The sequence below is a fragment of the Triturus cristatus genome, chromosome 11 (genome assembly GCF_964204655.1).
Source record: "Triturus cristatus chromosome 11, aTriCri1.1, whole genome shotgun sequence".
In the NCBI taxonomy this organism is placed as follows: domain Eukaryota; kingdom Metazoa; phylum Chordata; class Amphibia; order Caudata; family Salamandridae; genus Triturus; species Triturus cristatus.
In genome coordinates this window covers 604,744,677-604,758,327 of record NC_140594.1, presented here as the reverse complement: position 1 = coordinate 604,758,327, position 13,651 = coordinate 604,744,677, and the positions used below count along the sequence as shown (strand labels likewise).

General features: G+C 45.4%; 1 protein-coding gene across 2 annotated transcripts in view; it reads right to left on the bottom strand.

Annotated features, from left to right (window-relative positions):
• Positions 1-13,651, bottom strand: part of LZTS1 (leucine zipper tumor suppressor 1) — a 298,358-nt gene that overhangs the window by 55,774 nt on the left and 228,933 nt on the right. The window contains exons 1-2 of one of the 2 annotated variants that reach the window (XM_085633905.1): positions 6,677-6,799; positions 2,366-2,850 (exon numbers count right to left, since the gene is read on the bottom strand). In XM_085633905.1, the coding sequence (XP_085490031.1) occupies positions 2,366-2,716 (351 nt within the window). In that variant the 5' untranslated portion in view covers positions 2,717-2,850; positions 6,677-6,799. Of the gene's footprint in view, positions 1-2,365; positions 2,851-6,676; positions 6,800-13,651 lie in introns of those variants that run through there. The other variant, XM_085633904.1, reaches the window with a different exon arrangement.

Here is a 13,651-nt window from a genome sequence, read left to right as displayed (position 1 = left end):
AGGACGGTAAGCGCCTGTTGCTAGGGCGGAAGTAGAGGTGGGCAAGCCAGACAATGCATAGGAAGAGCTGAGCCAGGACTGAGCTAGGCCATTGCTAGGCTCTAAAAGCCAAATTCCAAGCTGAGCCAGCAAAAATGTTCACACTGCAACTGGCGAGGGGTTGGGTGAGGAAATGGGTCTGGAAGGGGTGCACAGGGGGAGAGTCAAGGGCAGACTAGCCCAAGTTTGACATAGGCTTGCTGCGACAGGTTGGCGCTCTCCATAAGTAGGTAGTGCAGGCAATTAAAGTGTGGCATACGCTGACCTTTCCCCTCACCAACCTGCCTTTCACACCAGCTTGTCACAGTTTCGTCACTTTTTCATGGCATTTCTTGCCTCTCCTGTTGTCTCTTCTCTCTCTCATTTCTTAATAATCATGCCAAATTCGCCTCCTTCTCCCACCCTTGTCCCTCACCAGGCTTTATTTATATCCCTCTATGCTCAGTCTCTTTCTAAACTCTTTCTGTCTTCCTCTGCCTTACATCTCTTCCTTTCCCCTGTCTTTTCCTGCCCAAGTTCACTCTAACTGAATGGAAAAGATTCAAAGACATACAGATCATTAGCCTAATATATGGGCATTAGGCAAATGGTGAATTGATTCTCTCAGTGGACGACCAGAAGACGGACCCAATAAAAAAAAAATTATGTTGGCAGTCTATGTATATTAAGAGTTTATATGAGGACAGTGTGTTCACGTATTGCAGAATTATGGAATTTATACCCTAAAATATCAGTGAATTAAAATGTGATTCTATATTCTAGAAGCGGTTGATATGATTTATAAAAGAGAATATGTGTGGACAAATATGAAGCAAAAATCCAATAATAGTTGCGATATTATTGTTGACACATAATTTTGGTATTTATCCCTCGCAAGTCAAAATCCTTTTGTTTAGACAAGTTCTCTCTAAGCTCCAGTCCCACCAGGTGCTGGTTAAGTTCAGGGTAGACCCTCAGAAGGGAAGCACCTGGAAGTGGCGGCCGCACTGACGGAGCTTGATCACTGAAAAGATCAGATGGCATGTGGTTGAACTGTTTGCACTTACAACTTGGCTCGTTTTTGGCTTGAGGGGTAGAGAAGCACTTCAGGCCGAGCCAGAGCCAGGTATGTGGATCAAGCCAGGTTCGAGACCGCAGGGGCTCGCCCACCTCCAGGTGGCAGTAGGATCAACACCAGGCACACAGTTGCGGGACATCTAGTCCTGATCATGTGTTTTGCACTCATTCAAAATGTATGTCGATTTTAGTGTGAAGTAATGACCAAAAGTAGGTCCATTGTGTCAAATGCAGAATCCTTGTAGTATTATACTTAGTGTCGCATTAGAAGGGGCCCATTAACAAGGCACACTAATACTGCATGTAGTATCATTGATACAAGGTGATATTGCCATGCTGTTACTGGGCTATTATGAGTTGTGATGACATCTAGAATCAGGAATAACATGACTTTAGCAAGTGGGTTTGCGCCCAGAAAGACCAGGTCACTTGTGATCCCATTTCAGTCAAAAACAGGAGTTTTCAGACAAAAAACTGAGTTACTAGAGCACTAGCAATGGAGTTCTTAGAATACTCAAGTTCTAGTCATGGGAGCTGATTACAAGGGACCCTGGGATAAGGTGCGGTAATACTGCATAGGTTATTACGGATAATCTGCAGTATTCTTGTGGGATAACGAGGAGTTCTTAATTCTGGAATGGAGAATAAAATGGTAGGAGCAGAGCTGCTGCATGAACTTCCCCCAAGTGGACCATTTTCTTGAAAATTTCTGAGAAATTTTTGCAGTTGCATACCTGCCTGGAAATATTGGGACTCTTGCAGTCCTGGTTACCTAGTTTTTTTTTTGCTAACATTGGGATACGCAGCCTACTTGGAATCACTCAGTGGCATCTTAAGGGTTTTTGGTGCCCTCCTCCCCCCCCCCCCCACCCCATTGCTCTCTCCATTCAGAACAACTTGGTGTTTTGTCACACATTTTATTTGCTAATTCATGGCCACATAATGCCAACGACAGTGACTTGTGCTTAAGCTTTCAGAAATGGGGGTCGCATAAAAACAGCTGAAATATGTTTTACTTTTACCCAGGTTCCCAAAAAATCCTTAGAATGACACTGCACAGAGAGAAAAGAGTGAGAGTTAGAGGTAGGAAGAGAAAGGGAGAGTGTTTGAGATAAACACGTAGTTAAGGTGGGCTAGAGAAAAAGTTCCCGTTTCTGTGGGCCCTGGGCAAGGGCTTACTTTGCCCATGCCTCTAAACGTCTCTGGATCGCCCCCTTTGGTTCTTTTTTGTAATTACAGTAGAGAGTTAATCAAAGACGCGTCTGCTCACCAGGTCCAGGTGGTTGGGGAACTGCTTGACCTTGCCGGGGTTGGCGTACTCGTTGTTGATGGCGCTCTGGCTGCCCAGCTCGCGCTCGGCGCCCGCCAGCGAGGCGTACTCCGCCCGCTGGGGGCTGCTGGACTTCTGACTGACCTTGATGTAGAAGAAGTCCTCGCTCTTGCCCATCTTGGAGCTGGACTTGCCGTGGCTCGACTCCTGCGAGAAGCCGAAGCGCAGCAGGCCGTCCGAGTAGCGGTTCAGCTTCTTGAGGTGGGACGACTTCCGCAGCTTGTACTGGGACCCGCGGCAGTTGCGGCTGTTGAAGTTGTGGCTCGAGATGAGGCTACTAACGCTCCCCATGGCTTCGCGGCGCTGCTGGCATGTAGGTGGCGCGGATGGCCCGATCACGGAGCGCGAGGGGGGCGCTGAGGCGGCCTGTAGCAGATTGCGATGTTCTCATAGCAGACGCCCATCTGTCTTCAGGAGCTGCGGGCCTGAGGAAAAATCACAACAGCAGAAAGACGTGAGTGCGAGAAACGCCACTTGGGGATGAGAGACTGAAGGGTGATCAGGACCAGAGATAAGACACACAAAGCAGCTGAGAGCTAGGGGCGTAAAACAACTCTCACTCAACAGAATACAACATATATTTCCCCCCCTGACCATCCTGTTTCACTTTCCTTTCTTCTCTGAAGTGATTTCACTAGCTAAGAGCTCTCGCTTTCTTTTTCATTTGCATGATGCTACTCTAGTGATTGGTTTTTACTTTGCATCCTGGGACTTGCAGTTCTGGTTTTATAGTTGGAGACACAGGATTACAAATCCCAGAATGCATGAAAACACCGGTACTGGATGAGCACTCACGCATGTACTTGTATTGCAGTGCAACATGTATATAGCGCTTACTACCCTATGTGGGGCGCTGAAGTGCTTGCCTACATTGGCAGCATGCTATACAGTGTTGGGTGTGTCACTGGAAGTGTATTGTTCTGTTTTTTACTGATCTTATGTGGGACATGTTCCATGATGTTTGTGATGACCAATGAGGTGCAGTTCTCCTGTTATGGGATGCAGAATTTAACAGCGCGATGGATAAAGGAGAAGGCACACACTTTATAGTTAACAGTAAGAGGGCAGCTTTTAGCAACTCTGCGGGTCGCTTTATATTATTCCTTATGATAATAGTCCACTTAGCTGAGTTGTCCATTCTGGGATTTCTTTTTAAAGTTTGTGGCCCAGAGCACTTGGAAATCTTTAGAGCTCTGCTATCGTCATAAGGGTTGAGGAAGTGACATTCCAAGCCCCATTTATCCATAGGCACAGATTTACAGAAAATTGAGGACTACATATGTTGTTTATTACTTGGATAGGTCTGTCAATCATAGCTTCAAACAGCACTTCACGAATATTATCTTTTCCAAATGTTATGGACTTCATTAAACATATATTTGGTGTTTACTATGCGGAGTCTGTCACTTATTATTAATTGTATTGCTTCTTTTAAGGGTCTAAATATGTGTTGTCATTTTGCAACGAAGTTGATAAAAAAAGTCACTCTTCTGGGCTGTCACGTCTTCCTTATCCAGTGCTTGTTTGTGTTCACAACAGACAATGATTTGCATGTAATAAACCTTCGCAATGGTACTTGGGGGATAGCAGGGAATTTTTAAATGCCCGACTGGGGAACCCAGTAAGATAAGTGCCCTCGAATCCTCTCAAAACTGAATTTGGTCTCTAGCAGTGTCTGACAAATGAAAACAGGAGGCGCCATATAAAAACATGGCGCAGGGGCTAAACTTCTTTCATGATAAATACTTGCATGCGTTCCTCACTCAACCAATCAGTGTCAGCAAAAGTATTTGGCATGCCACCTTCTATATTGACATCAATATGATATGGCATATGAATGCTGAAAGTTGCATTTATAAAGCTGAACCAAACATGACTGAAAAGAGAAGACTGGAGGCGAGGGCTGAGGAGGGAGTGGGCAGGGTAGAATTACCTAAAAACATGTGTATTTTATTTATATGTGTACGCCACTTATAGCTGCAGCCAATAATACACTTGCCAGTTATGCAGGAAGAGCAAAACGGTGGGTGTTTATAAGACGTTTGAAAGGTTAACTGATTATAGGATCACATCTTACAGTCTAGGATCTTGTGTGCTTTGACCATACACTTCAGACCCTACTCCCTATGTTACACGGCTCTTACAGGCTAAACCCATAAATAGCAGAGCCGCCACTTAGGCTACGGCCATTTTACAGCTAAACAACACAGACAGCAGAGCTATCCCTCATCTTCATAGTCTATAGTCTCAGAATACTTACTTGTAACAGGTAGAGCCAAAGACGGGAGTACAACTCCCACAGATTACGCAGATACCACTAGCTAAAACTGTAAACAGAAGCGTCATCCCCAAGGTGCTACAGACCACGCAGGCTCAGGAGACACACCATACAGGTATCGCACGTCATCATCAGGCGCTACTAACCATACAGGCCCAGGACTAAGACCATACAGTCAATGCAAGGTCATAGAAGCTAAAGCGAGATACGATTCACCTGGCACGGTCGAGTGGCGTAACGAAAACTGCGTTGGCCCCCCTGCAAAGTACGTGGAGGGGGGGCCCGCGCTCCGGACACAGTCAGGAGCTTTTAGGCCTTAAGCCCGCCACCCGTACACAGTGCCAGAAATCCACCCCCACCCCTGCGAGGGCTATTGTTATGCTCGTGGCACGATCCTCACTAATTCTATGTAAGTCGTTTGCCTTGGAAACATATGTTTTCGAAGACGTGCAGCGTCAATCTTGATTTTTATCATTATCTCAATTCGCTCACTGAGGTTTCATATTCGTGCTTCAAAGGCTGATAACTGCATCAGAGCAAACCATACATTTATGACATTCTCTCGGTTGTGTTGTCTGTTCATCAAGAGGATTGGGTCTAATTGCCTGTTAGACCTTGGTCTTGGCGCGCGCGCACAGATACGTCAGAGTGGAATCTACAGGTTCCTTCCGTGCACACACAGCTCTGCCGGTGCGCCTCCGTCCCTGACTGTAGCGCATTCATTTACTCCAATAACGCAACATGCGCGCAGCTCTGCTAATGCAGCTCTATCAAGTTCCGCGGAGCATATCGCTCTGTCATTAATGAACTGTGCAAACAGCTCCGCCAGAGCATCTCAACCATTAGCCGCAGTGCCGACGGCTCTTTCATCGCTAGATCGCCCAAACAGCTGAGTCAGCGCACCTCATCCCGCGTCTGGGGCGCACCCCGTTTTTTTTCCATTGCTGAGCACGCATACAGCTCCGCCAGTGCATCTCAATCTTAGTCTGCAGGGCGCCCTGTCTTTCCATTTCTGGGACATGAAAACAGCCCTGCGAATGTATCTCAATCAAGGTCCACGACCCTCCCTGCTCTTGCTTTCCTAGAATATGCAAATGGCGCCGACAGTGCCTCTCAATCCTCGTTTGCATTCCAGAGGTCCGACATGCAACGGCTCTCCCATGTCTCCTAAGTCCGAGCTCTATGACCGTGCACCTCAAACCTGTCTCTTAGTCTTACCATCTCCTTATAACAGCACCGGGAGGCACGCACAGCTCTGCCAAAGCACATCGATGGGGCAGTGGCGTACCAAGGGTGCGTGACATGGGCCCCAATGCAACCATAAATTAAAAAATAGCCCCACCCCTCCTTCCCTGGCTTGCAGCTGAAAGTTAAAGAAGTCCATAACTGGAAGGCAGTGGAGCCCTCACAACCCTGAACCCTAGCGCTTCGACCGCGGGGTACAAGCGCTGTAATTGTGCAATGGAGCCTCGCCTGCAGGTTTGGCCTGAAGACCCTAACCCTATTTCGCGGTCATCCCTCGCTATTCGATTGCTAGAACACACGCAGAGCTCCGACAGTGCACCTCAGTCCTGACCTGTAGAAATAAACGATACGCACTTTTACCATTTCTCCTCAGTAATGTACTGACACGCGCCTGCTATTTAAGAAACAAGACCTACACAACTCTGCAATCACGTTCAGTCCTGCCCTGCTCTTCTATTATAGGGGCGCGTGCAGCGCTCTGCCAAAACACGTCACACCTCTAAAACTGTCTATTCCATTATTGAGACCACAGACACAGCTCTTAGTGGTACCTCAGTCGGGCGCTCCGTCCCTCCACGCTCCAGCCCCCTCGCTTCCTAACACATTGCTGCCTCTCTGCTGTTCTGACTGCCCCCCAGCCTCTCCTCCCCCCTCACCCCTCCGCGCCCCTTCCCTCCACTAAGTGCTTCTCCCGCACAATGGCGCCTTCCGCTGATTGCATTAATTACCCGCCTCATTGTTGGCTGTCGCCGGATCCGCGGCTGGTGCGGCTCGTTCCCGGAGCTGACAAAGGCGCCTGCTCCCCGCCGCCCTCGCGCGCGTGCAGGACACATCCTCCCTCGGAGCGGCGGCGGAACGGAGTGTGCCGGCTTTCAAAGGCTGACACCTCGTCTCCTCCTCTGGGCTCGGGGATGCATGCGGCCCCCTCCACACATCTAACTCTTTTATCCCTCCTCCCCCTCATCCCTTGCTGGCAGTTTCTTCTTCGGGTGGGCGAGAAGTACCATTTCAGTGCATATATTACATACACACACTCGTCCATATGAGGTTAGAGGCGAGAAGGCAGCGCAGTAAGAGATATCTTTGCTTCTGTCGACTGTGGCAGGCACCCGGGGTCGGACTGGGACAGAAAATAGATCTGGGTACCAAAATATAAGTGGCCTCCTTTAGTAAATTAGCTAAAAAAAAGTGGCCCATGTTTGTAAACTGGAGTAGTTTGAAATTGTAAAGACAAGTTGTATAAGTGTATAGCAAGGTATGGAAGAGTGTATGGATTTGAGCTTGGGCAGGCAACGTTTATGTTAATATCCGGGAAATCAACAGTGAAAACTGGCTCAGAAGCCCATAAAACAGCCCACAAACGGCAAAAAATAACAAGCATTGGCATAGCCAATAGGTCTCGCCTTTGGGACCTTATAAGTGTTTAGCCATGCAACAGTTGCGCAACTAAATACTTATAAGGTCCCAAAAGCGAGACATATTGGCTATGCAAAGCGGCCGTGCGTGAAAGTGATCGTGATCCGATCACGATCAAACATCAAAGCAGCCGTGTGGCCGAAAGTGAAAGTAATTGCTGTAAAACGCGGCGCGCGCCCCCGCGCACATGCACTGTAGCTCTAGGCTGGCCTGGTAGCACTTTTTTGGAGCCCTCTCAATAAGTCTTGCAAGACCAGCGCATGCGCTGGGTCAGGCGAGACCTAAAAAAAATAGTCTACACACTGACTCGACAGACTAGCACAGCTGACACTGACTGATTGGGATATATGCCAACTGACTCTGCGGCATCATGCTGTCAGTGTGTATCTTTCTTCGGGCGGCTGGCACAATGTCCGTCGGCCAGTATAGAAATTCTCTGAGTATGTGTTTCGTGCGGTGTATTAAGAAAATATGATGAATCAGTGTAGATTCAGGGGCTTGTTTGTGGTGTTACACCCCCTAATAGATGTATTTTCTGATGAGTAGTTGGGTATAGGTGCTTTCAGTCAAGTATTGTGAGATGTCAGTTGGAATTCACCAGAGGTGCTTACATACACAGAGACAGAAACGCACACACACTCTCTGTTTTGAACGTCCTTAAAATATTTGCTATTTTGCAAAATATTGTGTTTTCTCTCTTAATACTTATACCAATCTGCATTCCTCTCCCTTTCCACTGCCCCATAGGCCCCTCTCATGCACCCTGCTTGTTGTATAATGTTTTGAAACATTATATTATTACCTTCACCTTTTCATACACACCATATTCAACAATACTCTTTTGTCCTACCAATCATGCAATGAGATCTGTTGATTGCAAAGATATATACCCTTTTATTAAACATACTATATTTGTTCTCCTATAAAATCCCATAAAAAATATCCACAATTTATTACATAAAGTTATCATAAAGAAAAGGGGTTTATCAACCCTTGTTACATATAGATAAATCACTAATATGTTCTTACTGTATTCCTTCAATATTGTCCTTTATAACAGTTTCGCTGCTTTGTTCAGGTAGAACTTCATTATAGTATACATAAGAGATATTCTCCTACACAATCAATGCATCTGAATCTCCCCTTAAAGATTTACATAAACATGATTTTCAATTATCAAAGAAACCAAAACAATTTATAAAAATATCAAGTTGTCGATGCAGCGTTTCGGTGGATCACAGTTGGTCTACTCCACCTTTTTCAGGACAAATCTTTAAATTAGTAACAAGATCTGGTTCCCATAGGTTCAAATTAAATTTTCCAGAGTGTACTAAGCAAAGGTTCATCTGTGAAAATGTGGGTGATCTAATTGCCAAATTTGCTGTATAGGCTGTGGCTGACAGAGTACATTTACCCACACACCGAGGAGTCGCTTGATTATTGAGAACTACTGGTAGTACATCAATAAAAAACTGGGATTCCACTAGCAAAGAGAAATGTAGCACAATGATCGGACAGCCAGACATGAGGAATGTGCCCCAGGCAAGTGGACTGGTGTATGGCAGCGGAAAGACTTGTAAATAAAGGTAGGGGATACCCCTAAATATTTGAAAAAATATTAGCGAAATAGGAGGAACATAATGGACTTGGCTAAGTGAGAAGAGCAAGTCAAGTGAAGTGGGTAGTTATGTACCATAGAGCTGTTGGCTAAATGCTTATTCATTTAGAGAACTCAAAATTGTATCCTACAATGAATATTTCATAGATGAAACCCCTTCCAACTGTAAATGTGGATTATTGGGTTATTTTGACTGCATTATTTCCCTATTTGCTTATTACTGCAATATGCAAATCTAGCAGAGGCTGCACATTTTGCCTTTGTAATGTCATGAAAAGTTACCAATTGTTTGAGTGATCAAAAAAAATAAAAAATCTAACAAAATATATATTTTTAAAAATCGTCTCCATCCTATAAACTATGGAATCCTTGATCAAGGGTCACCTAACTTTATTTATGTAACTACGGGGCTCATTATGATGTCGGGCAGAAAGCCTCCGCTGACACCATCTTGGAATCAGGACCGACTGACTTCCGGTCGGTGGGTTAACTTCCGACCCACGGATTACGATGCGACCAAACACTGTTCGGTTGGATTCCCATTGTTTCCTATGGGAGCCTGTGTTATGCCCGAGAACCGGCCGTAACACAGGCTCCTATGGGGAAATGGGGTGTTTTTAGGAAACTCTGCACCCTGTGGCAGGCACCCTATGGTGCCTGCCTCACTGTGCAGAGATTTACTGGGTGAGCCCATAGGTACCCCCTCGGCCACCAACTGCAGGTCGCGGACCAAGGTGGTCCTGCCAGGGGCCCTCAAAGTCACTTTCCAACAGCCTTTCTGTGTCGACCAGGCCGAGTCGGAAAGGCTGTTGGAAATCTAAATCGTAATCTTGTGGGCGGAAACACTGTCCATAGGGGTGAAAGATGTGGTTCCGACCAACACGGATACTCTGCGAGTCTTGGAACCGATTCGGAATGACCGACTGGTTTACGTTCCAACCACAAACATTGTAATCGGGCGGTCGGAATATAAACCGATCGAGTCGGTCTGAAAGGCTTCAACGCGGTTGAGGACATTCCAACTGTCGGGAGGAGGATTTCGGCCCGACATCGTAATCGGCCTCTAAATGTACATCCCCAGATGGTACCTGAAATGTAAACTTTATTAAAACATGTAAAACGTTTAGCCCAAAATGGATTACATATATATCATCTGTATATAGGCTACATAACAGGCTAACTGTGCAGTATGGTCGAATATTGCCAATGAGGGGTTCTGATGATATAAACCATGAGGCCAAAGACTTAGTGGTTTGTAAATGCCATAAGAAGCATGGGATGGCAATATAGGACAATATTACATTTGGTGCTCTTATATATCTTATATATTACATGTTTATTTTTGTTTATTAGGTTGAAAAGGCCATTTTCTTCTAATGGCAGCTAATGATGCAATTGAGAGGAATTAGGATGTTTAGGTTTTGTTTATAGTTCTTGAATACATTGTTAATAAACACAGTGGTGATGGACAATTAATTTAGGTGATTCTTTAGCTGCAGTGTTTGCCCCATAACTATGGATTTACTGCATTTGCCATAATTTTCTAAATTTGCAGATTTTGCCAAAAATAATGTTTCTCAGACAGATAGCAATATTTAACACTAGAAGAAGGGCTGCATAACTTGCAATTTCGCTTCATAATTTAGATGTTCATAATTTGGACCTCCATGCAGCTTATTCCTAGCTACCCTGACAATGTTAAAGGTCTGCAGATTTGCATTTTTGGAGAATGCCATAATTATGATAAAATCCATATTTCAAAGGCATCTGTGAAATACTTTCCATTTTCACAGTTCCCAGTGAATTATGTTTTTTTATGCCATGGCATTTCCTGTTTTTTTTTACATCATATTTTCAAACTTAAATGCTTTGCGAAGTAAAAAGCTGCCAACGTTTTTTTAAAATATGAAAATACGTAAAGTGGCTTTGTGCAGCAGCAGAAACAATTCTGTTGCCACACATGACCAGGAGCATGCTGCAGTGTTAAAGTTCTGCATCTTCATCTTAAAGTTCTGACAAGCAGCATCCCTCCCCTCTCCCAAAGCTGTAAGCCCATCAGAGAAAGTGAAGTATGTAGCTCCTTGAGTGATGGTTATTGTGTTAAAAATGTAAAAAGTGAACAGATGCCAATGCCTTTAATAGTATATCTCTGAAATACTTAGTTGTTTTTTAGCCAATACCCATTCATCCTCATGGCCCACCAAATGCTTCGCTGTGTCCTTTCCAGAGAAAAAATCCTGGAGTCAGGCCTGAGTGGAAAGGGGGTGAGGCCACAAGAAGTATGAAAAAATGTTTTTCACTCACTGAAATGAAGCTCCAAAATCTAATTAGTTGATGGCAGTAGGAAAAGGAAAAATTATTTTTAGTTCAGGGTCCGGTTTGTTCTTCAGTCCATTTCGTGAGCCAGCCACATGACTGCTATGGCCCACTGCTTCATGGCCGGGCCACTCAAATTATGCAATTCTGCAGCCATGGCATTTTCCAACATAATTCGGGATTTGCCACATAATCCATCATCTTCTGCCCATTCTGCAGATTTTGACAAAAAGTTACTAAGAACACAGTGACACGTTGCTGCACAGGGGAATTGACTGGTCACCTTTCGGCTTGTTAGTGCTGTATTTGGGTGTTAAATTCATACTCATGAGGCAAAACCTTTGCCCAGACAGTGTTAACGTGAGTAAAAATGACAAAATAATGAAGAATTACTATCACAAAATGTGCTGCATTACGCTAAATCATTTACCTAGAATTGCCACATAATGTGGTCGTCCCCTGCTGCATAGTGCCAGTGGCTTTGTCTTAGGCCACAGAGATGCCCTCGAGGATCAGGCACTATTTGGCATTTACTCCCCACGTAGCTCTGGTCAGTGACATATGTCTTGATGGTTTCTCTCTTACTGTTGTCATACAGGATTTTCAAGTCTATAGGAGCAGTACATATTGCCGTGAGTGTGCATATTTCTTTGTGGCTAGTGCAAGGGTCCTTTCTATGTGCTATTATTTGTGTTACTGTGGTCAGCAGAAGGCCTTTCCCTTTGTGCAAAGTATATATTTCTGCGCTCCGACCAACCGACGCTCCACATTTGCTGTCCCATTAAAAAAAAAATCTATGATCGCCGACAGGCCCCTCTCATGATGGCGATAGGTACATTCTTTCTTCTGATCAGTAGCAGACATCTCTGTTCATTAATCAATTTGAATTCCTCTACGGCGTTTGGTACCAGAAGCCACAGTCGCTTTGTTCTGTCGCAGGCAGGGTCGAACAGAAAACAGGCCCGTCACCCGGCATCAAAATAAAAGTGGCCCACATTAGTAAAACAGATAGGTACAAAACAAGCATTGGAAGAGCCAACCAGTCTCGCCTATGTGAGAACTATTGGCTTAGTCAATGTGTTTAGCCATGTTTGTACATCAGTGTGGCTGCTGCTCAGCATGGCTGAAATGAGTGGGGTGGACTGTGGTAGATTGGGGTGGGGTAGATTGGAGTACGGTATATTGGGGTGGGTAGACTGGGGAAGATTGTGGTGCAGTAGGTTGGGGTAGGTTAGGAAAGATTGGGGTGATGCAGGTTAGCATAGAGTGGGTTGGGCAGATTGGTGTGGGTTAGTGTAGGACTTTGCCTTTTTGACTAAAGTTCCCTAAACCTTTTGCTTCCCCCTAGACCGTTTTCCTGACCTAGAATAGCTAATTTAGATGCTTTGGGTACTTTGCCAATGCTAATCAGTATCACAGTACAAGAGTTCCCTGTTCAAAATGTAATGGTGATTGGTTGGCCATGATTGGTATGTTTGCCTTGCTAGTAAAAGTCCCTAGTGATGTGCACTGTGTGTGCAAGGGCTAGTAATGCAAGGGCGCACAGAGAAGGGAACTCAGGCCTTCAGTGTAGGGGCTGCACGCAGAATGCTAAGTTAGCATGTTGTCCTGACAAGTGCAACCACTTGTCAGGCCTGACTTTCCCTTTTACATACACATTGGGCACCTCTGTGGTATATCCCAGGTAACCCCTGGGCACGGTGCAGTGTAGGTAAAAGGCAGAACATAAACTGAGGTGTGTGCTATGTCCTGACAGTGAAAAACTCTCCATTTCGCATTTCACTGCTGAAAGGCCATCCTGCCCATAGGACAGAATGGGGGAGGCTGGGTGTTCTGCTTGTTAGCCTAGTTTCCTGACAGTTTATAATGGAGAGGTGAAGTTTAGTATGTATATATAACACATCTTTCTGTGACGGTGGTTTTGTCAATGTGTGTTCATAAACCACTCTTAAGAAAGTGGCTGAGTTTTGTGCTCTGAGCATTTCTGTGTGTCTCTGAAATGTGGATTGTCTGTCTGGAACTGAAAGGTGAGAGGAGCTGGGAGAGGTCTTGACCCAGGGAGGGGTTGAGATGGCACCAGGCTGCCATGCATCTGGGGAGTAGGGGGGAGGAGTAGCCCGGGAGGTGAAAAGGCCTGGGCTGGTTCTATAAACCAATTGACCCATCTCCTGCTGAGTTATTAAGGATCCAGATCCCCAGTATCAAAGGGAGAGAGGTGACACTGGGAAGGAGACACCAGAACTGATTTAGGGAGGGGTCAGGGACCTCTGAGTACATACGAACTTCAAAGACATTAAGGGGTACAACTAGGAGAGTTGACACCCCTGAAAGTGGGAATTAAACATATATGGAT